Source organism: Laetiporus sulphureus (assembly GCF_001632365.1).
Source record: "Laetiporus sulphureus 93-53 unplaced genomic scaffold LAESUscaffold_81, whole genome shotgun sequence".
Classification (NCBI taxonomy): domain Eukaryota; kingdom Fungi; phylum Basidiomycota; class Agaricomycetes; order Polyporales; family Laetiporaceae; genus Laetiporus; species Laetiporus sulphureus.
In genome coordinates this window covers 72,647-100,360 of record NW_024468590.1, presented here as the reverse complement: position 1 = coordinate 100,360, position 27,714 = coordinate 72,647, and the positions used below count along the sequence as shown (strand labels likewise).

The following is a 27,714-nucleotide window of genomic DNA, read 5'->3' as shown; positions in this document are numbered from 1 at the left end:
AATCGACAGGGCGCATGAAACGTTCTCCAGCTCCGACGTCTGATAAATACACGGCAGGCCCACGAATCGGACAAGGGCGATGGAGATTCTCTAGGTGACCGGCCTCCAGAACGGGGGGTTCGTGGGTACGGCAGTCTCCCACAGACTATTTCCGAGTGTGCCGCATGCCCATCCCCCAAGCGAGACGACGCCATGATCGTCATCGCTTTACATGGAGCCGGTTAGAAGTACACAGCTACGCAATTCGCTGCAACGTTCTCTCCGGCCGCCCGTGTGGCGTCAGCGAAAACAAATGATCACGTCTCGCCTGCCCACCAACGATCTAGGATTACGATCGTGATCCGGTGCTAATCCGACCAACGCTACGCGCGAACACTCCAGAGATCAGCTCGTTCTGCTCGGCCCTCATGCTCTTCAACTTGATACCGTTTGCAAATGCGCAAAGAAGACTGGTCGCATTCTAGTGGAGCGCAGGCGCGATCTAGACGAGGATAGCACGCAGCTGCACAGAACACACATGACCAGACCAGCCCAATTTACCTAAATGAGGCATTCTCTTGTCCACGGTTCGGCAGACCCACGCAAGCGAAGACGCACCCGGCATTCAAAGTATCTGCTGTGCGAATGCCAAAGTCACCGTCATCCACGAGCTCGCCCAGCCCCAGCCCCGAGCCCGAGCCTGCGCACCCCCTGCGCGAATCGCGCGCACAACCGAACCCGCATCGAACGCGGGTCTGCGCATGCCCGAGTGAGCCGAGCCGAGTCTGCTGGCGTTCAGCATGGTCGCCGGCAGCGATGCGCTGCTGTTGTTCTGTCGGAGGGTCGCCATCCCGCCCTAACCGCGATTCGGAAGAGAACTGCTGTTCGGCGGAGTTTGAAGGGATCGACGATGCTCAGTCAAGCGCTGGGAGTGAAGCACTGCCCCCCGATGGGGGCGTACGAGCGGCGGCGGCGGTGTCGATCAATGCACTGAAGGAGCCATGTCGAGATGGATCGGTGTGATTTGCGGAGAAGGCGGTTCGCTGGTCCCATCGCCTGGATCGGAATCTGAACATCTCCAGCGATGCTGATTGGTCGAGATCACCGCTCCCCCAGCCGAGCCTCCGTCCCCGTCGTACCTTGGATCCGGATTAGATTGCTGACAGATGTCCCAAGATACGCAAACCCTCGCAGGCGCTGCCTCTTTCGACGCTCCGGATCACGTTAATGCCCGGTCCTGCATAAAATCCCTCCGGGCTCGATAGATAGCACGAAAGCTTGCCAGCTGCACCTCCACTTACCTGCTCACTGATGCCCGCTCCCGAAACATCCCATGAGACGCGTCCGGTCCTTGGACATGTGTGCGTGAATCTGAGCCTGCCGCAGCCGCTGCATGACTGACCGAACCGCCTGCACAGCAACCTCATGGTTGACAGTTTCATCGCAAACGCCGAGCTCGACGAGTACGCTTCCCCCTACCTCCTGAAGCCCCCGTACTGACCGTGCCGCGCCGCACAGCATGCGAGCCGTCATCCGGACACTGCTCGCCACCAGTCCCCCCAGCGTCACTGCAACATTCACAAATGCCGCCCGCCGCCGCCTAGAAAAGATGAACGCAAAATCCCTCTCCCCCTCCACCCGATTATTCGTCAAATCGCTCGACGGGCTCACCCGCCCGACGCCGGAGCTATACAGCACGCTCGGGCGCGCGCGCGCCCTGTACGGCGCGGGCATGGGCTTCGCGAGTCTGTCACTCCTGACGGAGGTGGTGCACGCCACGGTGGGCGCCGTGTGGGACGAGGCGGGCGAGATGGCGGATGTGCTGGCCGCGATCGACGCGGACGTCACGCAGGCGATCCAGAGCGCGAAGGAGGAGATGGCCAGTGGGCGGGTGACCGACCCGGGGGCTGCGCGCGCGGTCGTGGGTGCGCTGCAGGATGCGCTCCAGCGCAGCGAACGGGACACTGAGATCTGGGGTGGCGACTTTGCGTTCGAACGCGGCGCCGTGAGTGTTCAATATTGGAAGTTCTGAGCCGGGACACTGTAGGGAATTTTTTTATATTTTAAAAAAGGAACATACCTCCGTACATCAATCAGTTGTATATCTACCGAACATGCTTACGATGTAAATGACATATACCCCGCTTCTTGGACGCCGGCGAATCCTGGACACACGGGCCGGTGCGTTGGTTGAATGTGTTCGTGCTTCGATGTGTGCGAACTGCGAAGGTTCCGAGGCACGCGGCCGGAAGTCTTGCGGGTGCACTGATAGAGAGAGGCTGACGCATACAACGGAAGGCCATGTCTATCCGCGACGGATATCATTGGCGAACATCGGCGAAGGTCTGTATCCGTCGCTATGAACGTCGCATCTGGAATGGTTAGCGTGAGTGGACGGGTGCAAAAGGGCATTCAATGCGGAAATTACGTGCGGATACTTAAAGAGGGGCGGAGGGGGTCGTTTGGTCGGCCGAGCCTCGGATGCGTCAGGAGTGACGCAAGCGTGACGAAATTCCAAGCATCCCAAGTCGGCGCGGCGGAGATATGTGACGCCCCAACGTCACACTTGAGGAGTCTGGCCATGCGCTGTGGCTGGAGGTCACGAGACCGAAACTGATCGTGATGCCGACGACCCGCAGCACCGGCCTCATCACGACGGCAGACGACTCTACTCAACGCCATCGCCATCGCCGGCCACCGCGATGCGCGCACCAGCAGGGACGACGTCCACGAGCACGCGCGCGCCGTCGGCCGACAAGGGTGAGCCAGGATGCTGAGCACAGCGTCTGGGCGCTGGGGCGTGTGGGAAACGGTGACGACGGCGTCGGAGCGCTGCGCATACGCCCGGGGGCGGGCAGGCAGCACCGCAATCCCAAGCTTGGTCCCGTCACACCCGCTCTGGGTCCCCCCACTTCCGCTTGTCTCTTTATAACCATCACCCCGCAGCTGCGCTGTCCTCCTCCTCTTCTCTTTTTCCACTACGCTTTGCGCTTTTTTTCACATCCTCCACCGCTTGCCGTTTTCTGCTCGCCTTTGTTTTAAAAACGTTCTTCGCAATGCTGTCGACGACCAAGTTGTCCGTGGTTGCTACGCTGCTCGCTGCGGCTGTGCACTCGAGTTGGGCCTGGCCGTGAGTCGCCTGCGCCTCCTATTGCGTTCTGCCGGCCAGAAGCTCATCATCTGCTCTCTTTCAAGCATTTCCTCCACCTGCCAGTCCACCATTGCGTCGCTGGCGACCTCGTCAAAGGCCACCTGCCTTGATACGAGCGCCCTCATCAGCTTTTACCTCGCCAGCTCGAGCGCCCCAGTCGACAGCTATGTCGACTACTGGCTCAAGGGCATGTGCGCCCAGAGCCCCTGCACCAACAAGACGATTGCCTACTTGGTCACGACCGCCGTTGATGGCTGCGCGGCGGACCTCACGAATTACGGCCTCCCGAACAACACCGACGAGCTCACGAGCCTCGCCCAGCAGTACTACCCGACCGTCCGCGAGATTGCCTGCTTGTTGGAGTGAGTCTTCCCGACGAAAAAGGTCTATGGCGAGCGGCTGACTGATCAATTTGCCCCCGTAGCACTTGCAACAACACTCGCTGCGTGACCGAGACGCTCGATAACCTCCAGACGGTAACCGGGACGATCACCAAGGCGAACGCGATCGATATCGGCGTGTCTATCGCCAACGGCACCATCAAACTGCCGAGCAACGTCACCTGCACCAACTGCACCAAGGAGGCGTACAACCTCGTGGAGGAGAACCACCCCAACTTGATCACCTCGGGCATCAACAACACCATCGTCAACCAGTGCGGCTCCAGTTTCGTCGGTGAGTACTCGTGTTTCGGATGGGTTTTGATGCGGATGCTGATTGTTTGATAAAAGACGGCGTCGAGCCGACGACCATCAACCAGACCGCTGACGCTGCCGTGTCAAGCGCGAGTACCGACGCCAGCGGTGCGCTCGGGCTGTCCATGAACACGGCGCTTGGAATCGCGGTGTCGTCCTTCGTGGTGCTCTCGTCGACCGTTGCTCTCCTCGCTTGAACGCATTGCTCCCATTTAAACGTCCGGACATTATACATCTATACTGTTTGTTTATTAGCACCACTGTAAAACGCACTGGACACTTGTAGCACAGTCGCCCTAATTGTAATTGCATGGACACGCTGCGACTTGCGACGTGGTTGAGATTGCCGGGGCAGGGGAGACTAGAGACATCCTGGTCTCCGAGCGCAATCGTGGTAGTCAGGCCCGATCAGTTCGTGCTGCGCAAGCCATTCCTCGTGCGCCCGAACGTGGGCGGAACAGAGAGCGGTCACATCGAATTTCACAGACATGCGTGTCTGAGGTTCGTATCATATCACACCTGTCACAGACGGCATTATAGTATTCTCCACGATGTTTGAAACGATCTGTCCATCTCGCGAACGCGCTTGCTTCAAATTACATAGGACTGACAGCCCATCTCCGCTCCGCTAATACGTAGCACACGTGTACGTGCCGCCATCTGGTGGCGGTGTCTGAGAAGATGGCATCGGTCGTGCGGCTGGCTAGCAATTCGTCCGAGGGTGAAAGGGAAACTTCAAGTATCCCGACGAGTCGTAGATACCGTACCCAGGCTCCATGTTATCCGAATAGATGTGCGCGAACCACCCGATCCCGCCGCCCCCGACCGCCTTGAGGTACTCGCACTTGGAATCGAGCAGCTCGAAATAGGCCTGCGGACGCGTTTCAGAGATTTTGTTCGGGTGAAATGGAGGGGAAGCAAGGGAAGGGACAAGAAGAGAAGGTGGCGCGGCGTTTGTCTGCGCGCGCGCGTGCGACCGAGCTGGACGCGCGACACGCGAGCGAGGGCGAAGAACTCACCTGCTCGTTTGGGATGTTCGATACCGCGTATGGGCTGTTCGGCTGTACGTCGGGCGACGTGACCGAGGGCCACCCGTTCTACATACCGCGATCGTCAGCGCCGTCCAAGCCACCCGCGCTACGATACGCGCGCTCACCTCGTCAAAGTACATCTTCTTCCCGTTTCCATGCTCGACGAAAAAGGCGAGGTTTTCCAGGACGATGGGCCACGACTGATTGGCTACGCAGACACGACTCAGCTCAGCGCCCAGACCACCTTCGAGTCTCGCACGAAGGAACGGCGCTAGCTCACCTGTGGTCGCGTTCTGATCGAAGAAGGGCAACATGTGGATGTTGATCGAGTCGATCGCGTCCAGCACGTCCTGCGCGCCCCCGCGCTCCTCGTACCCATATGCGAGCTCGCTCACGGTCACCGGGATGTTCAGATCAGAGAGGTTCGCCTTGGCCAGCTCGACCTGCGCAGCGAGCTCCGCGTGCGGGAGGACGTCGTCGAACAGCGGCTCCGAGCCAAACTGCACCACCCGCGTCACGAACTTGGCTTTCGGGTTCGCGTGCAGCGCGCCGAAGAGCGCGTCCCGCCGCGTCATCCAGATGTCGCCGCCTGTGAAGCCGAACTGCGAGGTCGTTCAGTCGGTGCCGTCTGCGCGCATGCGATGAGCGCAGGCTTACCCAGATGAGCGCATGCACCCCGAGCCCGTTGTCCCACGCGGCCTCGACGATGTCATCGCTGCCATCATCTCAGACTCAGAATCATTCGGGCTATGGAAAAAAAGCCGGTGCACTCACTAGAACCCCTCGCGATCACAAGCCCCGTACAGCCGCACATAGCGTGAATGGAAGTGGTACCGGATGTCGGCGAATTCTCGGTGCAGCTCCTCCGAGCTCTGACCTATCAATTCAGTATGCACACGTAATCAGCACCGACAGCTATCGAATCGCGCGCGCGCGCGTACGTACAATCCGTGACTTCGTAACTGAAGCCGACAAACGCGTACTCGGTGCTCGGGTCACACCACCACAGCGTGTTGTCCTCTGGCAGGATGGGCGGCATCACAAAGCCGAGAGCGGGGAAGCAGAACGGGGCCGGCAGCGCAGGCGCAGGCGCGCGAGGTTCAGGTTCCCGAGGGCGAGCATAGATCAGGTGAGCGAGGAAGAAACAGCATTGGAATAAAGCCAGCAGCAGCATTTCGACTCTGTCGACGATGCTCCCGGAGCCGCCTGCAGCTATAACATGAACGATATGGCTAGAATCAATCTAGAAGACGAAGGAAGACGTGGCCAAGCAGTTTTTGCTGGGAAAATTCAAGGCGCAACAGGCATCGCACTTCCCAGAAGGACGGAAGCACCTGGTCTTTCGCATGTACACCGGAGGAGGCTGACAAGCTCAGAGACTCCGCGATCATGCATAAATGGCAGCCAGACGGAATCGAAATGCGCAATCGAGCCTATCGGAGCCCACCATCCACTGCATGCAAGACCACATGCATCTGCAACACATTGGAGGCCGGCGTTTAGAAGGAAAAGAACGACAGTGGCCACCTTACCGGCCTAGTATCCCCGAAGATAAGAGATAGCTGCTCGACGGTCGAACAGACCTCGAAATCACAGGTTCCACACTCGTGGTCACAGGAACACAGAATACTTCCGAGCTGCACTTCTCTCAGGTGAGAGGTCACTCGCGGCATTTGGGCCCGTGCCTTGGAGAGCACCTGCATGAAGAAAAACAAGACGCGCACCGTCGCCAAAGCATGATGTGAGCTGCACCCCCGAAGGAAAGTCTCATGCCAAGCCAGTCAAATAGAATTAGATGAAGCAATACATAGCGGGCACATCAGCTCAGGTCCGAGGAAGTCACGCCCAGCGGAAGCATCGTAGGGTCCCGGATGAGAGTCCTATCCCAAGTGGTTCTTCTCAACTGTTACCACGTCAGTAGACGAGTCATGAGCGTGAGGAAAAACACAAACATGTTCGTCAGCCTCCTTGGCGGGTATAATATTCATATGATCAGGTACATCTCCGCGATTCTTGCAAAGCATTCAGAACTCGTCCAGAAGAGACTTTCATTCGCAGACTTACCAGGTCCACTTCGTCAAGGTCGCGGAAGCTCAAGCGGAGGTCTGCGGGTATCTTTGACGGGAGGATCAAGACGTGCACGGTAGGTGTGAAAGGCCTCGACAGTGCCGTCATGTCCGACATTTTCTGCAAACGCCCGTCAGGCGCCCATTCATCCTTGAGATAGCAATCGTGACGTACTGCAGCAACGGTCAACGCCAGCTTGATATCCTTCCGCTTTCCGCGAGCCTCACTTCCAACAAGGACAAAGAACTCCCATATGCAGTCGATGACATGGACGAGCTCGTGCACCGCGGAATGATCCGCAAGATGGGCCACAGGAGATAACTCAAACAAGTGTCAGCCCCCATATACTCATCGAACGTGACAACCTTACCGTTTCGGTACCCTTCAGCACGTCCACCGACCACACACGAGGATCGATCTCTCGTGCCGATGATCTCCACTTCCAATAGTCAGCCTTTGCATATTCGCCGTCGCCGAGGATCATCCAGAACATCTCGTCGTTGTCTGTCTCCGCCTCGATGAGTTCGATCACACTCGAGGCTGACCCCGCCAAGGATTTTGCGTATTCTCGGGCGGCGTGACGCTCCTTCTCCAGCGAACCACAGCCGTGCCAGACGTAGAACGTCTCCAATAGCGATAAGCAATAACTGAATCCGGAACAGAGATTCTTGATATCCTGAGATGGCGATTTCCTGTCAGTTTCCCGAAGCAAGAAACTTACAGAAATCTGACTGACCAATTCGAGCTCATCAATGAATGTGACATCGTTTACGTTGCGGATCAGATGCATCGTGGTGTTCTCAGAGGACCAATGCGCCCGTGTACCCTGCTAATAATGAGCACAAAGGATCTATTCTGTATTAGCACAAGCACCGACCTGCCGCGTCACAAGCTGACCACCCAGGATAATCACGAATTCGATCGGTTCGCAATACTGCTGCACCGTTACCTGAAATCAAGTACAAACACATCAGCGGCGCATTTTTACAACTGGCACCTCGAACAGACTCACCAAGCTGGTTCCGTATCTCCTAGCCAATTCTTGCAACTTACGCTCCTCCCGCTCTCCGACCCTCGCGCGCTTACCGTGCCATGCCCACACAGTCGTCGACACAAGGCCCGTTGACTTCACTTTCGCGCGATGTATCACCGCAAGCACCTCCGTCTCATAGAAGACGTGCGCATCGCGCATAATCGTAGACGCCGTGTTCCCTATAATGGACATCACGTCGATCGAGATCGTCTGCACGTCCGCGTTCCAGTGGGAAGCAGAACGCGGAGCTTCCAACAGCGCGGCGATGTCCACTTCGGGCAACGGCTCCTCGACGTGTTCTACAGCCTGATGTCAGCATTGGCGTTATGCACAAGGACCGAAACTCATGAACCTGTACGGACAACTCTGTTGAACTTCGTAGGTACCAGGTGCGCAGACTCTCCTTGAACTAATTCTGCAACGTGCCTCTGCTCATCCTCGACTTCTGCCGTGAGATGCTCTTCCGCCGAAGGAGATACAGCACTCCGCGATAGCGTGCCCACAGGCGTTGGCACTGGCGTGTTCTCTTCTTGGAGGGGAGGTAAAACAAAGGCGGAATAGCGCTCATAGCTCGACTTGCGTTTGTCGCTGTCAGCGTCCGATCTAACGCTCCCATGCGAATGACTCCACTTTGCGACGGCAGAGTCGACATCTGAACGAGGATTTTCTTCATCGGGCGTTGCAGCGTGCTCCGAGCCCGGTCTTTGCGTGGGTGCTGGTGCTGGCTCTGGATTCGTTACGACACGCTCCTGGAATGCTTGTGCAACGTCCATGACGGTCGCTCTGTTCCCGGTACTCGGGATACGACTATGGCGCACGGGGGAAAGTGGCGGTCTTTCCTTCGAAGGAGGCGAAGACGGAGAAGGAGCTTTGAAGTCACCATTCGTATCAATCTTGCTGAGAGCGCGTGGGGTAATTGTAGGCCCATCTGTAAGCCTTGGAGGCTTCTCTGGAGCGATATCATGCACATCGGGGACGAAATCGTCTTCAAACTTGTCTTTGATCGAAGATGGTGATTCAACTTCTCGAACTGGAGAAGGCCTGTCGGATAGATCGGCCTCATTTGCAGTCGGGAACGCGACGAGGAGTTCCGGCACACGAGCAGTCGAAACAAGCCCAGGCAGCGCCGCCGCCTCTGCGTGCTGCACATAAAGCGAGCCTTCATCTTCAGCAGCAGCAGGACGCACCGCAACACTCGCACCCACACCCGCGCCCGCACCCACACCCGCGCGATGCGCCTTGCGCGGCTTCTTAGCGCGATCTTTCGTAAGCTGACAAAAGCGAGACACGCATATCAGCACCGGCTCACATTCGGGCACAAGAAAAAGCGCCAATCGAGAAGAGTAATAATAAGTACAGTCTCATTGCCAGAGGGCACCTACATGGCTGAGCGGTTTCCCTCCTCTTCCCCCTTCCTCCCTGCTCCTCGACCGCGTCCGGATGCCCAGTTCGTCCGCCCCAGATGAATCTCCGCGCCCACGCGGAGACGCGGAACGCACAAGTTGCTTGTCGCCCGTCTTGATCGGCTTGATGTATGAGATCATGGTGGACGCCGAGCCGAGTCCTGCAGAGCGCCAGGGCTCCTTGGTGTCATCGAGGGAAGGAGAGGAGGAAGGCTTCGGCGAACGGCCGGTTTTGTCTGGCTTGACCGGCTTCGGTGGCGGATGCTCAGTGGCGGAACCGTGAGCATCGAGTGTACGTGCCCTACGCAAGCCTGCAGGCTTCGGCGAGGCGATGGGAGGGGATGAAGAAATAGGAGCACTTGCGGCAGCAGTGCTCTGCCATCGATCCAAAACCGGCGGCTGCTTCTTCACGACTGGATCTTTCTTTTCGGGCAGAGGTGGCGTTGTGGAGGAGCCCGATGAAAGGTGACTACTTGCCTGCACCATGCTCCGCACGAACCCACGGCCTTGCAGCCGGCTGATGCTCGGCGTAGGGTCTTTCGGAGGCGGAGTTCGCTGGAAGGACGTGCTCTGCGAGAGAGCGACCTGTGGACCGAGTGATACGCGAGGAGTCGGTTGGATGGACCGTGCAAGGCATGGGGTCGTAATCGTCGATTTGACAGGGTTCGAAGAGGTCAGTTGTACAGAGAGAGGAGTTTGTAGCGTCGCTGAAGAAGGCGACTTTGATAATGGAGGAGGTGTAACGGCCCCTCTGGCAGGAATATCTCGGCCCTGACGAGTGGGCGAATGAGACTTTGCAGAGAATGACTTGGTACGGGATGGGACGCCATTGCTTGAGTTTGAAGTATCACTCTGGTCACGACCTGAAGCATGGACTGGCACACCGCCTGTGGGCGTACTGGTAGTACGCTGCCGCCATGGCTGAGGAGTCCCCGTCTGCTGGGATGCAAGCGATTCCTGCTCAACTTTATGGACAAACGCCTTGACAGCCGACGGCGTGCTCATCCTCCCATCTCGTCCGTTGACCTGAGCCGCAACGTTGATAGGTTTATCCGCCTGTTCGTCCTTTCCAAAGGATGATGTATACCCTCCGCGCACCATACCGGGCATCGCGACGCCACCTTTGCCAAAGACGGGATGGGGGGCAGTGATGTGGGTGCGCTGGTCGAACTGAGTGGGATCGCGGACGTCTTGCTGGGGGGCGGGCTTGGTCAACTTTGGGCCCGTGGCCTTCCCACCGATGAACGCAGCTAGCGACATGGGAGAGGCAGGTGTACCTGTCCTTGGCTGCGACCGCGTCGTGGGCGAGCGAGACTCCCCTGTCAGCTTGTGCAGGGCATCCTCATGGTGCTGTTTATCGCTCAGTGATATTCGGACGTCAGACGAGCTGAACGCTCCCGACTTGATCGCATTGCCATATTCACTGTTGGCTTCATGCAACCCTCGTCTCATCACCTGATCCGTATACACGCGTGCACGATGATACTCACACAACTCGACGCTACTTGCGCTGCTATGGCCAGCACTCCGCCGGAGGCGAGCGAGCCTGGAGGCCTGTATCTCCTCCTCGAGCCGCCTGTGCTCTGCCTCCTCATCCTCGTCGACCTGGCGCTGCAGTGCCTTGATCCTGCTTGTCCATTCTGCAAGTCCTTCTTCCGGCTTGGAGGGTATATCGAGTGGGCGTCGGCGAGCACTCTCAGTAGCAACAGAATCCATAGCGAGACAGCGAGGAAAGCGAGAAAAGCAAGGCTAGAAGAGAAAGCTCAAAAGGAGAGCTTACACGCTGGCAGTTGTGCGAGACGGGTTGAGACTAGGAAGGACCTTCAGCCACAGCTCGAGAGCGATTCGTTACACGTGGAGCGCTAGATTATCGTCGCCGTAAAAGGCAACTTCCGTCATAGCGTGTCTCGAAGAAACATATCATGGTCAATATGAACAGAGGGAAGTTGCACGCCATCAAATCGTCTGCAGTATGTATACTTGGCGTCGATGCAAATTAAAAGTGGATGAAACATGCCAACGACACACATAGTTCAGGGACCGCGAAGCTGCTAGCCGATCGCATAGCCTACGCGACGTACGACCATAGTAGCGTTCGACGGCGACTCGGCGAGTTTCAGGGTTCAGACTTATGGGCATAGGAAACCTCAGACTCTATTTCGCGACATACCACCGTTGACCATTGCCAGACACAACAGAAGGACCGGTGTCCCCAACAATGCTCATCGACGTCGCGGCATTGTACTCGCCAATGGATGAACAATATTCATATCTCCATGCAACATGTCTAATGGTGCTCCTCCTGCGGTTTATGTGTATCATGCGCGTGTCCATGTCCGTGCTCCTCCCAAGGATGGCTCAAGCCCTACAAGCGAGTGAGTTAGACAATAAGGAAGAAAGCGCACAACCCACCAGAAGCTTCGGACCGTCCTTGCTGCATTCCGAGTCAACAGAGGTCATCCAGACTTAAACACAACGCACCGGAATCGATAGAAGATGAAGAACCATGTTATGGCTCCCAGCGAGGTCGCAAGGAAGCGGTGGTGGAACTTGACTGGATGCGGATGGAATCCCGGTGCTAGATCATGCACGTATCAGCGTCCACTCGACTTTGCAGCGAAGGAGGATGCATACAGTAGTGTCCGCCGGCCATGGTGAATGCAGGACTCGAGGAGGATGTTTGCGCGTGTTGCGCCTTCTGCTTTTCCCGAAAAGGAAACGAAACGCCGCCTCTCGCTGCCTGCTATATTTCTTCAGCGCTCTCTCCCTCGTGCACTGTTGCCAGACGCGCCCCGTGCTCGCTTTTGACTGCATATACCGATGGCAAACGATGATCATACAGAACAAAATTCTCCCTTCGTCATGTTCCGCGCGCCCAACAGGTCGTTTAAGCGGATATTCAAAGGTAAGTCGCGCTTTCCTCTCATGCCCACCCCGGATTCTCACCGACCAAAGACCGCTCGCTCAGTGAGACTATCGAGTCGGTGAGGGACAAGCTGCGGCTGCGTGACGAGACCATAAAGCTTGCCTACTTGGAAGGCGATATCACCGTCGACCTCGAGGATGGTGAGCCCCCCCCCCCCCTCTTGGAGATAGTATACCGCCTAATCGTGCACTCATTTGTACAGAGGGCGACTTTGAGGCTTTTCGCGCTACCGTAGTAACCGCACGACCAAACACAACCCTGCATGTGCTCGTCACCATAGGTGATCCGTCGCACCCCGTCGATCGCGAGCAGCATCATCGCCAACAATCAGAGGATACCGTAAGCGTATTTATTACTTCTCGAACTCTTGCTATAGATTCAGTGCAGGTGCGTCCAAAGCGAAAACGAAAGCATCGTTCTGCGGACTTATCGGTAGATTGCATTCACTAGCATTGTCGACGAATTTCACTTATGCTCACGTGTAGGACGCGGAGGAGGACACGGAAGAGGACCAAAGCCGCATAGCGGAACCCGCAGAGGTACTCCATAGACAGCACACTGCATCTCCACCCACCGAAGCTCCTGCCGAGCCCCCGAAAAAGAAACGCAGGAAGCAGAAGAAGGATTCGAAGCACGCAAAGTCCTCTGAACCAGTCTCTCAACCCTCCGAGCTTGCTGGTAAGCACTGCGCACGAGGCCAGCCAGTCACATCGTATAGCTCTCACATACTATAGACGCGACACCTCCGGCTTCCGAGCCTCCTGCTGATAGTCCTGTGGCGGGTCCGTCCACAAGTAAGCCGAAACGGCGGCACAAGGACATCCCACAACCTTCGGGCACCGAACCCTCACCTCCCAAGAGCTCGCAGGACAAGTCGGCCTTGCGCGCAAGCAACTCTGAAGACGATGGTGAACCGGCGCAAACGGCCGAACCTGGTAAAGCAAGGAAGCGCAAACGTACGCTTTCACAAGGCTCTGACGTTGCTTCCCGCGAAGCAGCCGTCCTTGAGGAGGATGAGCCGGATACAGGCAGTGCGCCTGTAGCAGGCCCATCTTTCTCACCCTCGCCACCTGCCGACCGGCGACCAGACAAGTCTGGCCCTTCCGCACGACTGCGAGCGGAATTAGCGAAGCAGAAAAAGAAGAAGAAGCACGCTGTCCTTGATGATGAAGAAGGTAACCGCAATGCCCCTATGGCCGCTCAGCCCGCCCCTCCGGAAGACTCTGCAACCGGCCCGCCTGCTAAGAAACTGAAAAAGAAGGTCACGATCGCAGTTTCTCCCGTGCAGAGTGAAGACGAAGACGGTAGGCCAGAGACGAGCGGGAACGTTCGGGAGGAGCCTGCGAAGCAGAAGAAGGCCCAGACTCGTCGAAGAGTTCGGACGGAAGAGAGCAGTACCGCGACGGCGCGGAAGGAGACGCAGGTGGAGAGTAACACAGAGTCCGCCGAGGAAGTTTCATCCGAGACCGAGGCTGCCCCGGCTTCGACCTCTCCCGCTGGTGTCAGCGCAAACCCAGAACAGCAAGATAGTGCGACGAAGAGAAGGCAGAAGAAAAAAAAGCAGACGGAGGAAGAGCAGCCTCCAGCCGTCCTCTCCGCTGTTCAGCCTCCTTTAGCCGCAAAACCCAACAAGCCGGCCAAGGCGAAGAAGACGAAGGCACCAGTACAAGAGTCCGAATCCCAATCCCAATCTGAGCCCGAGCCCGAGACTGAGCCTGAGCCTGCTCCCTCTCCGGCTGCTCCAGTTGCCACCCCAAAGGGCAAGTCTGGCAGGCCGGCGAAGAAGACGAAAAAGCAGGTCGCGCAGCAGCAGCAGGCTGCCGATGTCGAGGCAGCCCCTCCAGCTCCTGAACCAGCCGTAGGTGAGCCGTCAAAAAGGCCGGCTAGGGCAAAGAAGACGCGTGCGGGGCAGGAGGGACCGAAGGATGATGGGGCTGTGCATGACGTCCAGGTGGTCGAGCAGGCCGTTGCTAGTGAAGAGGCCTCAGCGCAAAACAAGCCAGCGAAGAAGACGACGAGGAAGAAGAAAGCAGAGGGAAAGCAACCGGAGACTGATCCTGACCCTGCCACCGCCCCGACTTCGACGCCTGCTGCAAACGCAATCCCATCTCCTCAAGATGAACCAGCTGCGAAACAGACTAAAGCGAAGAAGGCTCGCAAGGTTGTATTTGAATCGAGTACCGCCCCTGTAGCTACTGCGTCGACTTCATCGCCGAATGTTTCGCGTCCCAAAGGTCAGTGATGATTTTAGCACATTACTGTTCGTATGAGTTCGAATTTTGCGCGTTGATTAGGTTCCACTGCGCAACCGTCAAGCGATGTATCTGAACCGCGCCCTACCGCCGGTACGTTCTACCCTATTTGCATTCCTTGCAAAGCTATAATCATATCGACATTTGGATAGAAGCTGCAAGCGCATCGCAGGAGGCAGTCGAAACACATTTGCCTGCTTCGAAGGCCAAGGGGCGCAAGGGCAAGAAGAACACACCATCTACTAAACCTGCTGAGGAGAAGGCAGCTCGCTCACGTACGAATCTAGTCTCAAGTAAATCGGATGTGACAGCTAAGCTGACCCTTGAGCAGCGTCTGATAATGATAACATGTGGGCGGATATCTTCAAAATAGTGGACCAAAAGCGTGCGTCATCCTCCCATGCTGAGGTCAACAAGACACCTGAGGTACAGCCTCGCGTCGCTAAGGGGAAGCAGGGCAAGTCCAAGCTAAGCACGTCTAGGGTGCCGGGGGATGATCCGGAGACCACAACAGTGGAACCGACTGTCGAGCAGGAGGTGCCGTCGACTCGACCTGCGCCTCCTGTTCCGGGCAGTGAGAGTAGAACTCCCGTTGCACCCACGAGTGGGACAACTGTCGAAGGTAAATCTTCGCGAAATGCTACTACTCCGCCTCCGGACGCTGAGCGATATGTCCCAGCTCTGCCCGCGAAAGACCCCACGCTAGTTATTCCATTACCGCGGACTACCTCCTTTTCCTCCTCGCGGTCTGCTGTAGAATCGACTGGAACGACCGAGGCTGCAGCCTCCGAAGACGTTCACTCGCCATCGGGTCCACAACCCCATGCGGAGCTGTCGCAGGCGAATGTTGCCGCGATCGACACAGAGACCCGGTCAAAGCCGCCAAGCCCCGGCGTTTCTCTTGCTGCTGGCACAAAGGTAACGGTCCAGGGCCAGGGTGAAAGCAGTAGCGACGAGAGCTCCAGCAGTGATGACGAGAGCTCCAACAGTGACGACGAGGATGAGGGCGATGGCGAGGCCGAGGCTGGGGTGAAGCAATCTGCCAATGTCACTGCGAGCTCGGTGAACATGGAATCCGCTGCCCTTCTCCGAGGTCCTGTGTCACGACGCAGCATTCTTGACGAGATACCTTCGGAAAGCAGTAGTGAAGATGAGAATGAAGATGCTCATGAGGAGGAGGAGGAGGAGGAGGAGGAGATGGGGCTTGACAAGCAAAAGCGCCGTCTGTCGCGAAGTTACATCCGGGCTATATTCAGTTCAAATGAGGGTGTGGACGCGAATCTCAACGACGAAGAGGAAGAGGTTGTGCCTCCATCTCAAGATACTACTCTGAAACAGGCATGTTTGTATCGACTTGGATGCAGCGAGTTCTCGACAGCTGACATTGATCTGTAGGGCACCGTCGAAAATCCCCTCAATCTGGACGGCATCTCAGTCAGAGAGAAACCCGTTTCAGTGCGAGAAGGAAAGTCGCCAAGCGCTCGAGAGGGCGATAAGTCCCAAGTAAACTTGGCAGCTGGACGGGAGGGGCTTGAAGCTCAGAGCAGTGCGGAGAAGAACGGTAAAGCTACATTCCAGAAAATCTATGCGTCGCAGGGCAGCAAACTTCTGGGGGAATCACCTGCGCAAGAATCTGACCGCGTTCAAAACAGCTCGAAGTCCACGTCTAGTGCTGATGCTACGATCAGGATTGAGCAAAGGAATTTGGACGTCCTCACAGAAGCTGCGTCAAGGAATGCGGAAGTGCCATCGTCCCCGTCCCATGACGAGCGCGAGGAGAGATTAGTCGCTGAAGCTCTCCCCGCAGCAGAAGTACGAAGCGCGGACTCAGGGCCATCGATCAAGCCTCCCATTCAGCCCGACACCGATGATGTAGTCGGCTCTATCACGCTGGTGATTCCTGACCCGAGCCAGGCTAACATAGACATTGGAGACATCATCCTGCCAGCCGATGACCTGCTAGAAGCCGTCGATCACAGTATGCCGGACAACGTCTCAATCGAGCAGGATGCCGAAGAGTCGCGGCCGAGTACTTCGTCTCCGTACAGTTCACCTAGAAAGGGTACGTTGAAGCGCATGAAGGACCGTCGCGGGAGAACCCCGAAGGACAGCGAGCTGCCTGTCCTTGCCTCGGAGAACTTTGAGGAGCTAGCTCAGTCAACGCCTGCACGTGCCGCAAAGCCAGATTCATCACTGCCTCAGAGCGATTCCGAGCCGATCGCTGCGCGGATTCGCAAGTCTGCCCGGAAGGCTGCATTGACGACGCGCAAGTCGTCTCTGCTGACGACACCCACTCCATCCGCCGCGAAGCGACGGGGACGACCGCCGCTATCAAAAGAGGGGAAAGTTCGAACGAAAGCGGAGAAAGAACAAGCCGCTGCCAAGAAAAGGATTGCAGACGAGAAGATCAAGGAGGCAGAGAAGGCGGAGAAGGCAAGCCCGCGACAGAAAGCGTCTGCCGCGAAGAAGAGTGTCAAAGGCGTGAAGCCCGCTAGCGCGCTCAAAGTTGTGACCAATACTGCCGACGACGACGATAAACCCTCCGCCGACGATGGTTCGGCTACACCTCGCCCAACCATTCAAGATGTACAGCCCCCGGCTTGGACGACGTTGACACAGGGTGGGGATGAGCTTACTGTTGAACCAGAGTCACTGCTCGATGAGCTGGGGTCAAGCAGTCCCGCCCGCAGCGCATCTGGAACAGGCCCCCTTCCGGCGAAGAGATTATTTGCAGTTGAGATCGTGCGTAGCAAGGCGAGCTCGCAACCCGTTGCTAAGGTTGCGGATGATCACAATGCATCTCAGTCTTCTCAAGACACAGCATCGGATGTGCATGCCGCAAGCCAAGAATCGAGGGATGCCGATGAAGGTGATGCGCTCTTCCTACCGGACAATAGTCAGTATCAAACGCAGCAAAATACGCAGAACCTCATCTCTGCGAAAGGCACGATGCCAACCCCATTTCCATCCATTGACTCTGACCCGGACGATGGCGCTTTAACCATCATGAAGCGTCCGGCTGCGCGCTCAGGTTTATGGAATGCGAAAACACAGTTCCGCCGTCTGTCGGATATGACGAGTCAGCAGCTTTTCCGTCCCTTGGACAGCAGCAGAGCGTCGTCGACGCCGGCCGTGGCCAACAAGAGTGGCGTTACTGTCCAGATCGAAGGTGATGACGAGAGCTCCTCCTCCTCGGACGAGTCGGGGTCGGATTCGGACACGGTAACAAAGTCGCATATTCCGCAGGACAGGAGAGCAGGCGCGGGCGTTCAGAAACAGAAGAAATCCGGACTTACATCTTTCACTAAGTAAAGCCCATCTAGCATCTTTCATGATTTCATCACTATGTAGTGCAATTGGTTCCATATCGTTGATTGGATATCTCATCAATGTACTGTAGCGTTTCAATTCGTATCGGTTGGGATATCGCTCAGAACGGACGACGAGAACGCGACAACGATGCTATGATGATAGCGTACAGCGTATATAATGACATGAAACTGCTGGTTTACAGACTGAGCAATTGCATAGACCAAAAGCATTGAAGAGAACCCGCAGATAAGTCTGTTACTTTGACATCCAAACCGACATGATTCCAAAGAAAACGCATCCTGTTCCACTATAACTGACAGCCAACTCAACTGGGCTTTGAATCTCGTTCAAGGGAAGAATCCGTCCCAAGGATTGTCCAGCCTGTAACCGCCATGGTTCCTCGCATTTGACGGAGCAAATTTGGTCGGACTGGTCTCTCCAGCTGCACCAGCAGCGGATCGCACGATAGACTTGATGGCGTACACCTCGATAGGCCGTTCTTTTACCACCGCGCGGCAAGACGGGCAAGTGTAGTCAGGATGATGCTGCAGGATGGCTACGCGGAGTTGTGACTCCAGCTCGATGCGCTGTTGGGCTGACAGGAAGGGGTCTCGAAGAGCGATGCGGTATGCCTCCAAGTTCGGCATGTTGTGATGGGGGTGAGTGCTCATGTATTGTGCGAGTTGGCTACCGAACCACCCTTGCAGGCAGTTCTGGCAGAACGTGTGGCCGCATGCGAGACTAGCCGTCACACAATCAGTCAACAACGTGTGGCAATAAGGATGACGGACGTACGTGCTCGGCGTCCACATACGAAGCGTGCAAATCTCGCAGTTGGTTGCATCGTCTAACGATGACTGGATAGAACGTGAGAACGGGAGCCATGCGACGAACAACGCCAGTACGTACCCCAGACATCGCCTGCTGCGAAGCTTTCTCCATCTCTCGTGCCCGCGCTTTCGCACTTGAAAGCTCTCCTTTGAGACGCGCGATCTCCTGAGGCGCCCAATATCACAGTAATCAGAACTGTTGTTTATAGCTGGTGCATATGGCATGCTCACATCCTGCATGCTCTTCATCTGATGCTGCACGTTGCCAATCGTGCTCTTTGAACGGTGGACGGTCTTCGACTTGAGCGCCTCTTCATCGGAAGATATCTCGACAATCTCAACATTAGGGGGGAATGGGAACGGCGTCCCCGCCCGCATTCTGCCTTTCGCCTTTGGCTTGTTGGGGCTCGAGGGAGCCTTGGCTGGAGCCTCATCGTCTGAAGAGAGGATTATCACGTCCACGTCGGGGACGATGCGAGTAGCGTTGGTCGGCTGCGAATGCAACGGCTGGCGACTGCGAGCTCGAGCTGCAGGCATGGTAATTATCGATCCTTTGTGAGCGTTGTGATTGCGGTGTGCGAGAGGTTGAAAGCGAAAAAGCGGGGGTGATGGGCTCAAGCGCGGTGGAAGTGGCCAAGGCGATTGGCGAATGCACGCGTACTGTGCGGCCCAACTTAGAGCCACTCGCGGTACTTCCAGCCACCGCGTGTCACTCGCCACCTCGCCACCCACCATGAGGAAAATGACAACATTATTCGAGCCCATCGCAAACGCTTGTAAATGAAAAGTGATAGTACAAGTCCATGATTTCGAGACGAAGAGTTGAAAACGCGTTTCATCTCGAAATCTCAAAACGAGCAATCTGCACAGGCGGACGATCGTCCACGAGACACCGACTGCGTGTGCCGACGGAAGATAAAAGTACGTATCGTATGGGCACGTCGACTAATACACGGACTATTTTAACGGAAGGTTGCCTACAACTCCTAAATGTCAATTGTCGCGAATAACGGATCCACCGTACCATCATGGCGCACTCAGCTCGTAATTGTCGGTTTCATCGGGAGTACTAGCGCCAGACTTGCGCATTTCTTTGATCTTCACAGGGGACTCTGTACCACGCCTGCAAGGTGTTCCATCGTCCAACTCAACCCGTTGCTCCACAGCAACCCGAATCTCCGTTGGCTGGATGCGATTATTGAATAATTGACGTAAGTTGAAGGGACTTGCGATCTGATGACGGGCCACTTGAGGCAGAGAACAAATATGGCTTGCAGGCAACTTACTGTATCTGGTAGGTTGATCTCTGTGATCCCCCCGAATTTTTCCCTCAATGATGCTCTTGACGTTAACAGCTGATGAGCGTCAGACGTTACCACATAACCTTGAAGATGTGTGGTACTCACAGCTAACAAGGAGATTCTATGATGAAACACTGTGAGACGGTTCGAGCGAGAACAGCGGCGAATCAGCGTACTTACGTGTAGACATGGCCCATTGGCTGTCACCAGTTTCAATCAGACATTCTTTCGAAATCGTGCCACAATACGCACAATAGCAAATATGAAGCACCAATTGGCATTTTTGAATGCGTTCTGTTTCAAACACTTAGCCGTTGTGCGTCGCAATCCGAATGAGGACTCACAAAGAAAGCGAGATCAAGCGACTGGATGCAGGTCTTCTGATTAGTGGAAGATATCTGGCACAAGCGAGGAGATTCTCACCGAGACCATAGCGTTAATTAATGAAGTCTGCACGCAGGTGTTTATCAAGCGCAAAATTACATTGTCCGTTCCTGATAGTACCTTGTTAGCATTATCGAAAGGTATCACAGAGCTGGACTTACTTTTGAATCCTGTACGGCTTTTCAGCAGGTAATAGAGCAGCGAGAAACTACAACAACAGCGTCAGAAGCGTATTATACGTCTTCTTTAGACGTACGCTATCAGCAGGTCGCATGCAGATGCAATGGTAAGTCCGACGTTGGTCAGATCAACGTCGGGCATATCCCGTGACGATCTGTGTGGGATTAAGTTTTCGCAGCACCAGTAACCCTTTACGGCGCACGCACTCGGAAGAGCCGAGAGTTATAATGGTATCAACGACTATCAGCGCGGCACCTGATATAGAGAGCGTTGACGAGATGACAAAGAGCGGCTTGCTTGTACCCAAGATCTTCACCCGCCAAGCGAAGAATTGCTGTATGGGACAAGATACTCTGCCATTTAGTTACATCGTGTGAGCGCAGATCGACGAGAAAACGTGAATCACGTACAATACAACGAAGAGACGTGTCGTCACATACGGCCATGGAGTGTCTTCCAAATGCTTTGGGGACCCGAAATTATCAACGGCATAGTACCACAGCATGTACCACGAGATTGCCGTATGACAACCACCGACCAGGCATACATAACATACAAGTAGTCTGGAGGAATGAATCTGAGACTAATTCACCGAGCAGAACACTGCAGTTCACGAACCGATCGCAGCACGTACCTGCGCCTTCAGAGCGGAGATACTGGAAGTACTGTATGGAGCAATACCCAAACAAGAACGCGTTGATTGCGACTGCAATTATGATGGGACCCAGATAATCGTGTACGATCTTGGAGTCCGAGCTGTCCATACGTGCGAGGCCTTGAGACTGAGCTGAAAAAACGGAAGAGGGTTCCTTCGCCGAGAAGGACCAGAGTAGACCAAGAACTCATCGCCCAATATTTGCCTTCTTGTACAAGTCTCGACCAAAGTGCGGAGTCGTCCAACTTCGCTACAATTGCCGATACTGTATGAGGTACGTTCTCCGTGATGTATCATGTGGATTGTCAGGGTCGATAGTTAAGTTAGCAACCGCTACTAGCTTGAGCGCCACCGTTAATATCGCGAAATCATCGGAAGACAACCGCTCAGGAGAGGCCGAGTGGTCAGTTTCTTGGTGCCCATTGACGTATAGCAGCTTAGCGAATATAAGCCCCGATTGAAACGCCCAGCACTTGCCCAAATATCGAGTTCCTAGGCACTGCCGCCGAAATCTCCATTTGGACCATCAAGGACCATATGGAGACCGGGAGTCCACCGAGATTAGGGCATCTCCCTGAGATCGCGGTCTCCGCGTACATCCAGCATAAGATCGGTGTCCCCACCAGCGAATTTCACACTCGATTAATGAGTGGAGGAATCTGAAGAAAATAGGACAGATAATGGAATCCGTGTTTCCGCACGCGACTCCCTGATGGAAATCGTCTTTCGTGGTGGAGATGGAATTTCCATACGTCGATGCCCGATGCCGCTGAGAGTCTATTTCAAGATTAGGGTTGTGAGCTTGTTCGAAGGACGGGAAGATACGCTCAGACTAACCTGGTGGCGAGGATGTGGCGGCGTAGGGCGCCTAAATGCCATGTGCTGATCTTGGCCGGCGGTCACGACGCCACTCGTGCCACACTGCAGCTTGCCCATTCACTGTTCTCTGATAATTACACTCATCTCTACTGCTACTACACCGTACAGCCCAAATGCAAGCGGATGCTGACGATTCCGACTGTCCTCCCGCCCAATTTCATCCCCTGTTCTCCTCTCCGGACGGGGACGTGATCCTCGGCTCAAAAGACCGCACCCTCTTCCGCATGCACTCATTCACTCTCAAGACGACGTCGGGGTGGTTCCGCTCTATGTTCTCGCTTCCTCCGCGTGGCGAGTCACCCAGTGCTGCTGACGCCATCTACCTCGACGAGGACACGGCGACGCTCGAAAGCTTGCTGCAAATGATCAGCGGCCTCCCTATTCCTGCGCTCGACTCGTACGCCGTGGTCGAGCCCCTCCTGCTTGCCGCTGAGAAGTACGATATGCCCGGTCCGATGTCCGTCGTGCGAGCACTGGTGATGACGCCGTCGTTTCTCGCGGAACCGCTACGACTTTATGCGATGGCATGCCGCTACGGCTGGCATGACGAGGCACGCGTTGCCTCTCAGAAAACCCTCACCATTGATCTGCATGCCCCGGAGCACCGTCCGACGCTTCTCAAGCTCGGGACACCGGCACTTCTCAGCCTCATTGAGCTGCACCACGCCAGGCGGGAGGCGCTGCGACGGCGGCTGAACGACCCGCCATTCGTCAATGACGACACGGACACATTCTGCTCGAACTGCGGTGAGATCGTCGACTACCACACTTGGCGCGAGCTCAAGTACGTCATCATCCTCGAGATGGACGTCCGTCCGCTCGGCGACACCATCTGTGGGAGCGGCCTGCTCGAGTGGTCGGCTGCGCGTACGTGTTGGGATGCGCGGTGTGCCAGCTGCAGTCGCGTGCTCTATGACAAGAACGAGACGTTGCGCGTCATTCGCGAGTGCATTGACCAGCTACCCACCACGGTCGAGTGAGTGCGTCCATTGTACTTTTCCATACATGGATGTCTGTTGGCTGATTGCGGGTGCTTCAGGAACTTTGAATCTGCCATCACTATAACATGACAATTGCTCGTTCTATACGCTCTATTTATTTTTGCTCATGTCGATTTGGGACGATGCAACGGGTCACAATCTGTTGAAGGTGCTGCTGGAGCCTGCATCTAGTATCTTTGTCTCGCCTGCGGCCTTTGCAACATTCGTTCTAGTTGGTCTCTCACCATCACTATGTTCCAGCTGAACTTTACTCTATCTGACTTTCCCGTAGCTTATACATGACGTTCTCTGACGCTGCTGGTTTCTCCAATGATACATGAGCGCAGTTGCGGCTTTTTAGTGCTTCTGTTGCATGCTCTTAGATGGCAGGGTCCAAGAGGTCACAATGCGAATTGATGAGCTCTGTTCGAGTGATGTCACTACATTTGTGAGAGCGGGTTTGTGCTGGTAACGGCCAATATACAGCATGTTGAGATCAACTGCTCACTTCATTCACTTCTATTAATTTGGCCGATATCTAACCAGCGAGTCAAAGCCCCTGATCGTCGACCGAAGCAACGATGAGCTCCCTTCTGCCGATAACAGTCTTGTGCCGATAACAATCAATTTTCCATCGCGATTAGCAATCAGGTCGATATTTCCTTAATATCTCTATGTAGAATCAGGGATCCACTCACTGTGGGTGGTGCTGGAGAATTTCTCCGCCACCACCGCGCGGTATGCGCGCACGTGACCGCGTCTCATAATGCAAGACGCTACAAGCACAATCGCTCCTCTATGGACTCATATCGAGTTAGAGTTACGGCATGTTCGTGATGAAAATATACACATCAACTGGCTAGGAGTCGCTAATTGCCACACGCAATATGTCTGCTCTGCGAATGGTCACGGGTCGTCACGAGTGACAGAGTGCTGTGACTACTTGTGACTAACCCCTACGGTTCACGCCACCGTCCAGCGAGGCAGCGGCACTGCAGCGGCTTTCTCGCCTGCGTTCACACCTGCTCGTCCTACGCAACCCACACCCACGATGAATGTCAAGGATCTATTGATACTGTGTCTTGCCGGAGCCCTGTTATGTCTGGACGTCTCCTCGTCGCCTACACCACCAACATTGCGCGATACGCACCCCCGACCTCTCGTCATCTGGCATGGCCTCGGTGACTCTTATGCTTCGCCCGGAATTCTCGAGTTCATCGCGAGAGTGAAGGATATGCATCCTGGGATTTTCGTGCACTCTATATATGTGGACCAGAACCCGGAGGAAGACACAAGAGCTACGTGGGTGCGTCATTCGGTCAGCGGTATGAGAGCAGGGTATTCATACTCGGCGACGTAAAGTTTGGAAACGTCAATGAGCAGTTGGAGCAGGTCTCTGAGCAACTTGCGAATCACACCGAGCTGAATGGTGGCTTTGATGCTATCGGTTTCTCGCAAGGTGCGTACACCTTTCGCTGCAGGAACATCGTCATGAACCTCTTGTTGCACGTTTCTCCTAGGCGGACAGTTCCTACGCGCATACGTGGAGCGCTACAATACTCCGCCAGTACACAACTTGATCACTTTCGGCGCACAACACATGGGTATCTCAGACATACCCGGATGTCGCCCGCTGGACGTCGTATGCCAGCTCGCACGTCGAGCCGCGCAAGGCGGCGTCTACACGGACTGGGCTCAGAAGAACCTTGTTCAGGTATGTAGCGCCTTCCGCACAGCTATGCTCAAAACGATAGTCCCCGGCCTAAACAAGCGCTATTGTCATCGACCCGTTCAGGGTGTGACGGACATGAATTGTGGTGGGTGCGACCACACAGAGGTCATGCTTCAACTCTTGACCCTGCCTTGACCCGGGCCCCGGGCCAAGGATGTGAGGCGGGGACCTATCGTTTTGAATTGGGTGGTCATTCACTTGTTTCGTTTGTGCTTGATCTTTGCATTCCAGGCGCAATATTATCGTGACCCTGCACGCCTGGACATGTATCTCGCCTCCAACCAATTCCTGGCCTCCATCAACAACGAATTGCCAGACACCGCAAACAGCACCTACAGCGACAATCTCGTCTCGCTGAACAAGCTGGTACTTGTGCTCTTCCTGCAGGACAAAACGGTTGTTCCGAAGGAGAGCAGCTGGTTCGGATCCTACGCGGTGCCGGACAACGGGACGAATGCGAAGACCATCGTGCCGATGCGCATGCAACCCCTTTATCTCGAAAACTGGATTGGGCTGAAAACCCTGGACCGGCGCGGCGACGTCATCCTCGAGACCTGCGAGGGCGAGCACATGCAGCTGTCTGATGATTGCTGGCTGCCTCTTGCAAAGAGGTTTGTCGGAGGCCTTGTCGAGGATACCCGCGAGGTTTTGCTTGTCCAGTGATACCTCGACTGTATGCGCATAAAATATCGAGATACCTCCTCTGTATAAGTTGTAGTATGTATGTATTGTATCTTGTTCTGATGGTCGTGACTGGTACGTTGCATCAGATCATAATGTCGTTAACAGGCATCTCCATGGTTCCTTCCAGCAATTGATCCAGAACGCGGGGATATTGCCTGATCAAATTGATATTCATCAGCATTCAAGCGGCTCGTAACGCAGCTTTGCGGAGAACTCACCGGCTATCGCAGCTTTCTCAACTCGTTCAGGATGAGGGCATAATCCGCCGATCCCTCACTCCATCTGTGTGAACAGCCAGCCTTCTCCAAAATCCACTCTCGTCTTGAGCCAGGTAGGCTGCAGAATGCGAGATCTGGGGCATGCTCGATCTCATTCGGACAGACTGGGGCTTCTATGCTCTCCATGGCCGTGATACATCCCGAATCAACTTCCTCCCATCCAGAGCTTCCGTCGTCTGAGGAGTAATACGTGCCTTGGCTGTCCGAGTCCGAGTCCGTGTTGTCCTCCGCGAATACTATGGGTGAGGAGATCTCGGACATGGCGCTCAGCCTTGCTCCCTCTCGTTTGTGCCCCGTTTCAGAAGGAGCACAGCACGGCCGGTCCGAGAGACTGATGCGGAAACACAGCCGAGGACGCGATGGTGCGTTAACCGTCGATTCCGCCGGCTGCTTAATACATGTCTCACGGGGTGTGGGGGTGGGCAAGGGTCGTAAGCGGCGACGGACTGCCAGCAGCACGGCAGGGATGGGCAGAGGACGGGGCAGAGGACGGGTAGATGTGCCAGATGCTGCGGAACTGCTCGGTAAACAAGGCTCGGAGCGGGGGCGATGCAAAGTGCCAACCGGAGGTGTAGGGAGCGGGCGCGGGTGTATTCGAGGCGACGATGGAGCGGAGTGAGGGATGCACGAGGATGTGGACACCGCTGGTTGTGGCAAGGGACGTACAGGCCTGCAGACACGCGCTGCATGGTCCGCTACTTGACAGCAGGCGCTGGACGGACCGTCGGCGCAGACGAACACCGAGCATCCGTCCTGCACGTTGCATCTCACAAACGGGACCTGCGGACATATCCATGGATGGCTTCTGCTGTCTGCTGAACCATGCTGTGCACTATGTACCGTGCATGACGAAGGCCACTGGGAAACAACAACATCGTTTAATCTGATGGATCATTCCAGCAATGGAATACTCACAGTTGACATGATAATGCAAAATTCACTAGCTTCATGAAAAGGAGGGTGAGAGCTCCAGGGCTCAACGAAACGCAAGGCAAGCGGTCTTCATATACTCGACTGTTGACGGCCCTTGTCGTCCTCCTCCCTCGCGGTGCACGCAGGCATGGATGAACCGAGACACGTTTTGATTACCGCGACGGCGGCATACATGGAGCACTTTTCCTTATTAGACACCAAGCGTTGATTGTGACGTGCACAGCCTCGAGAAATTAATTAGTTAATGGCAATTAAGTACATGCCGAAGAATGGTATTGGCATGTGCCAAGGAGATTCCAACAACGACACGGAATAGCCAACTATCGTACCGACCTTCGTTGCAGGCTTTGACAACTGAGAATTGACTCATGGATTAGCTTGCAAGAATTTGCTTCATTCGAAAGCATTTCAACCGCAGGAATTCATGCGCGAATAGGTCTTCTGAGGCCGCCGCATTTGTTCGCTAACGCCATCGTACCTGAGATCTGAGCTCGACTGGGTCTGGCAATTGTTTACGCCTGTGAAATAAACATGGAGATTGAAACGCTTAGCGCGTTGGGTTAGACGCGAGAGAACGTTATGGTGAGACATAGCGTTAATCAAAACATCCTGGAGCGATCATCGGCCTCATTACAACGGGTGATCAAAAAGGATAGCATATAACGACAATGTCGAGAAATGACCTTGCGATAGTCCTGGGTCGAGAGAGAGCGAACAGCCTCGTATGTTCACACAATGCTACTGAATCCACATACGGCGTTGGCATTTGGATTGAGAGCTCAGCTAGGGGGAGTTTCAAAGTGTGTCAGATCTGAGCTTTAAGTGGTGCCCCGCGCGCCCAGCGAGGACAAAGTCATACAGGAGTCAGGACATTCAAACAGGTTCAAGGATAGACACTTGGACTGCAGACGCTCGAGCGCGACCCCCGTGACCGTGTTGTAACGCGTCGCGCGTGCTTTTCGCGTCGATGGTGCTCCTCGCCTCGAACCCCCATCATGTCTACCAGCTACGTCCTTGAGGTACGTGCCT

General features: G+C 55.4%; 12 protein-coding genes across 12 annotated transcripts in view; 6 read left to right on the top strand and 6 right to left on the bottom strand.

Moving 5' to 3' along the window:
• Window positions 1-1,290: 1,290 nt before the first annotated feature.
• LAESUDRAFT_739614 (uncharacterized protein) lies at window positions 1,291-2,011 on the top strand (the record flags this gene model as incomplete). Its single annotated transcript, XM_040911017.1, has 3 exons — window positions 1,291-1,340; window positions 1,398-1,442; window positions 1,498-2,011. The coding sequence occupies 3 exons, from the start codon at window positions 1,291-1,293 to the stop codon at window positions 2,009-2,011; spliced, it is 609 nt and encodes a 202-aa protein (XP_040758216.1).
• Window positions 2,012-3,205: 1,194 nt separating this feature from the next.
• LAESUDRAFT_666091 (uncharacterized protein) lies at window positions 3,206-4,022 on the top strand (the record flags this gene model as incomplete). The annotated part of the gene is made up of 3 exons (XM_040905225.1): window positions 3,206-3,486; window positions 3,555-3,805; window positions 3,862-4,022. Coding segments are annotated over 3 exons (693 nt in total), but the record flags the coding sequence as incomplete, so codon positions are not given.
• Window positions 4,023-4,528: 506 nt separating this feature from the next.
• On the bottom strand, window positions 4,529-5,895 carry LAESUDRAFT_666098 (glycoside hydrolase family 17 protein; the record flags this gene model as incomplete). The annotated part of the gene is made up of 7 exons (XM_040905228.1): window positions 4,529-4,696; window positions 4,845-4,922; window positions 4,982-5,064; window positions 5,137-5,458; window positions 5,514-5,571; window positions 5,631-5,733; window positions 5,802-5,895. 7 exons carry the CDS (start codon window positions 5,893-5,895, stop codon window positions 4,529-4,531), a joined length of 906 nt encoding a protein of 301 aa, XP_040758214.1.
• Window positions 5,896-6,621: 726 nt separating this feature from the next.
• LAESUDRAFT_732262 (uncharacterized protein) lies at window positions 6,622-11,206 on the bottom strand. Its single transcript, XM_040910209.1, has 11 exons — window positions 10,850-11,206; window positions 9,339-10,789; window positions 8,309-9,227; window positions 7,936-8,255; window positions 7,801-7,872; window positions 7,660-7,749; window positions 7,294-7,599; window positions 7,098-7,244; window positions 6,921-7,043; window positions 6,809-6,868; window positions 6,622-6,759 (listed from the first exon to the last, which is right to left on the bottom strand). The coding sequence occupies exons 1-11, from the start codon at window positions 11,073-11,075 to the stop codon at window positions 6,676-6,678; spliced, it is 3,798 nt and encodes a 1,265-aa protein (XP_040758213.1). The 5' UTR covers window positions 11,076-11,206; the 3' UTR covers window positions 6,622-6,675.
• Window positions 11,207-11,646: 440 nt separating this feature from the next.
• Window positions 11,647-11,935, bottom strand: LAESUDRAFT_666117 (uncharacterized protein; the record flags this gene model as incomplete). Its single annotated transcript, XM_040905229.1, has 3 exons — window positions 11,647-11,724; window positions 11,772-11,789; window positions 11,837-11,935. Coding segments are annotated over 3 exons (195 nt in total), but the record flags the coding sequence as incomplete, so codon positions are not given.
• Window positions 11,936-12,126: 191 nt separating this feature from the next.
• LAESUDRAFT_816509 (uncharacterized protein) lies at window positions 12,127-18,077 on the top strand. Its single transcript, XM_040914782.1, has 11 exons — window positions 12,127-12,264; window positions 12,315-12,425; window positions 12,488-12,624; window positions 12,673-12,717; window positions 12,771-12,963; window positions 13,020-14,519; window positions 14,580-14,630; window positions 14,690-14,812; window positions 14,869-15,159; window positions 15,217-15,875; window positions 15,933-18,077. The coding sequence occupies exons 1-11, from the start codon at window positions 12,180-12,182 to the stop codon at window positions 17,847-17,849; spliced, it is 5,112 nt and encodes a 1,703-aa protein (XP_040758211.1). The 5' UTR covers window positions 12,127-12,179; the 3' UTR covers window positions 17,850-18,077.
• A 41-nt stretch (window positions 18,078-18,118) lies between these two features.
• LAESUDRAFT_816508 (uncharacterized protein) lies at window positions 18,119-19,289 on the bottom strand. The gene is made up of 4 exons (XM_040914781.1): window positions 18,911-19,289; window positions 18,759-18,845; window positions 18,645-18,706; window positions 18,119-18,590 (listed from the first exon to the last, which is right to left on the bottom strand). The coding sequence occupies exons 1-4, from the start codon at window positions 19,214-19,216 to the stop codon at window positions 18,197-18,199; spliced, it is 849 nt and encodes a 282-aa protein (XP_040758210.1). The 5' UTR covers window positions 19,217-19,289; the 3' UTR covers window positions 18,119-18,196.
• A 416-nt stretch (window positions 19,290-19,705) lies between these two features.
• LAESUDRAFT_764600 (uncharacterized protein) lies at window positions 19,706-21,049 on the bottom strand (the record flags this gene model as incomplete). The annotated part of the gene is made up of 11 exons (XM_040913472.1): window positions 19,706-19,912; window positions 19,966-20,034; window positions 20,086-20,101; window positions 20,161-20,180; window positions 20,233-20,274; window positions 20,325-20,345; window positions 20,404-20,474; window positions 20,526-20,572; window positions 20,621-20,698; window positions 20,751-20,897; window positions 20,955-21,049. 11 exons carry the CDS (start codon window positions 21,047-21,049, stop codon window positions 19,706-19,708), a joined length of 813 nt encoding a protein of 270 aa, XP_040758209.1.
• Window positions 21,050-22,122: 1,073 nt separating this feature from the next.
• LAESUDRAFT_732257 (uncharacterized protein) lies at window positions 22,123-23,490 on the top strand. The gene is made up of 2 exons (XM_040910208.1): window positions 22,123-23,058; window positions 23,118-23,490. Exon 1 carries the CDS (start codon window positions 22,192-22,194, stop codon window positions 23,056-23,058), a length of 867 nt encoding a protein of 288 aa, XP_040758208.1. The 5' UTR covers window positions 22,123-22,191; the 3' UTR covers window positions 23,118-23,490.
• A 548-nt stretch (window positions 23,491-24,038) lies between these two features.
• LAESUDRAFT_732255 (alpha/beta-hydrolase) lies at window positions 24,039-25,617 on the top strand. The gene is made up of 4 exons (XM_040910207.1): window positions 24,039-24,364; window positions 24,421-24,517; window positions 24,579-24,772; window positions 25,022-25,617. Exons 1-4 carry the CDS (start codon window positions 24,110-24,112, stop codon window positions 25,451-25,453), a joined length of 978 nt encoding a protein of 325 aa, XP_040758207.1. The 5' UTR covers window positions 24,039-24,109; the 3' UTR covers window positions 25,454-25,617.
• On the bottom strand, window positions 25,543-26,818 carry LAESUDRAFT_553827 (uncharacterized protein). The gene is made up of 3 exons (XM_040902918.1): window positions 26,668-26,818; window positions 25,693-26,610; window positions 25,543-25,629 (listed from the first exon to the last, which is right to left on the bottom strand). Exons 1-2 carry the CDS (start codon window positions 26,674-26,676, stop codon window positions 25,696-25,698), a joined length of 924 nt encoding a protein of 307 aa, XP_040758206.1. The 5' UTR covers window positions 26,677-26,818; the 3' UTR covers window positions 25,543-25,629; window positions 25,693-25,695.
• Window positions 26,819-27,561: 743 nt separating this feature from the next.
• Window positions 27,562-27,714, top strand: part of LAESUDRAFT_553779 (uncharacterized protein) — a 5,044-nt gene continuing 4,891 nt past the window's right edge. Inside the window, exon 1 of the mRNA XM_040902917.1 lies at window positions 27,562-27,704. Coding sequence (XP_040758205.1) covers window positions 27,681-27,704 — 24 coding nt within the window. The 5' untranslated portion in view covers window positions 27,562-27,680. The remainder of the gene's footprint in view (window positions 27,705-27,714) is intronic.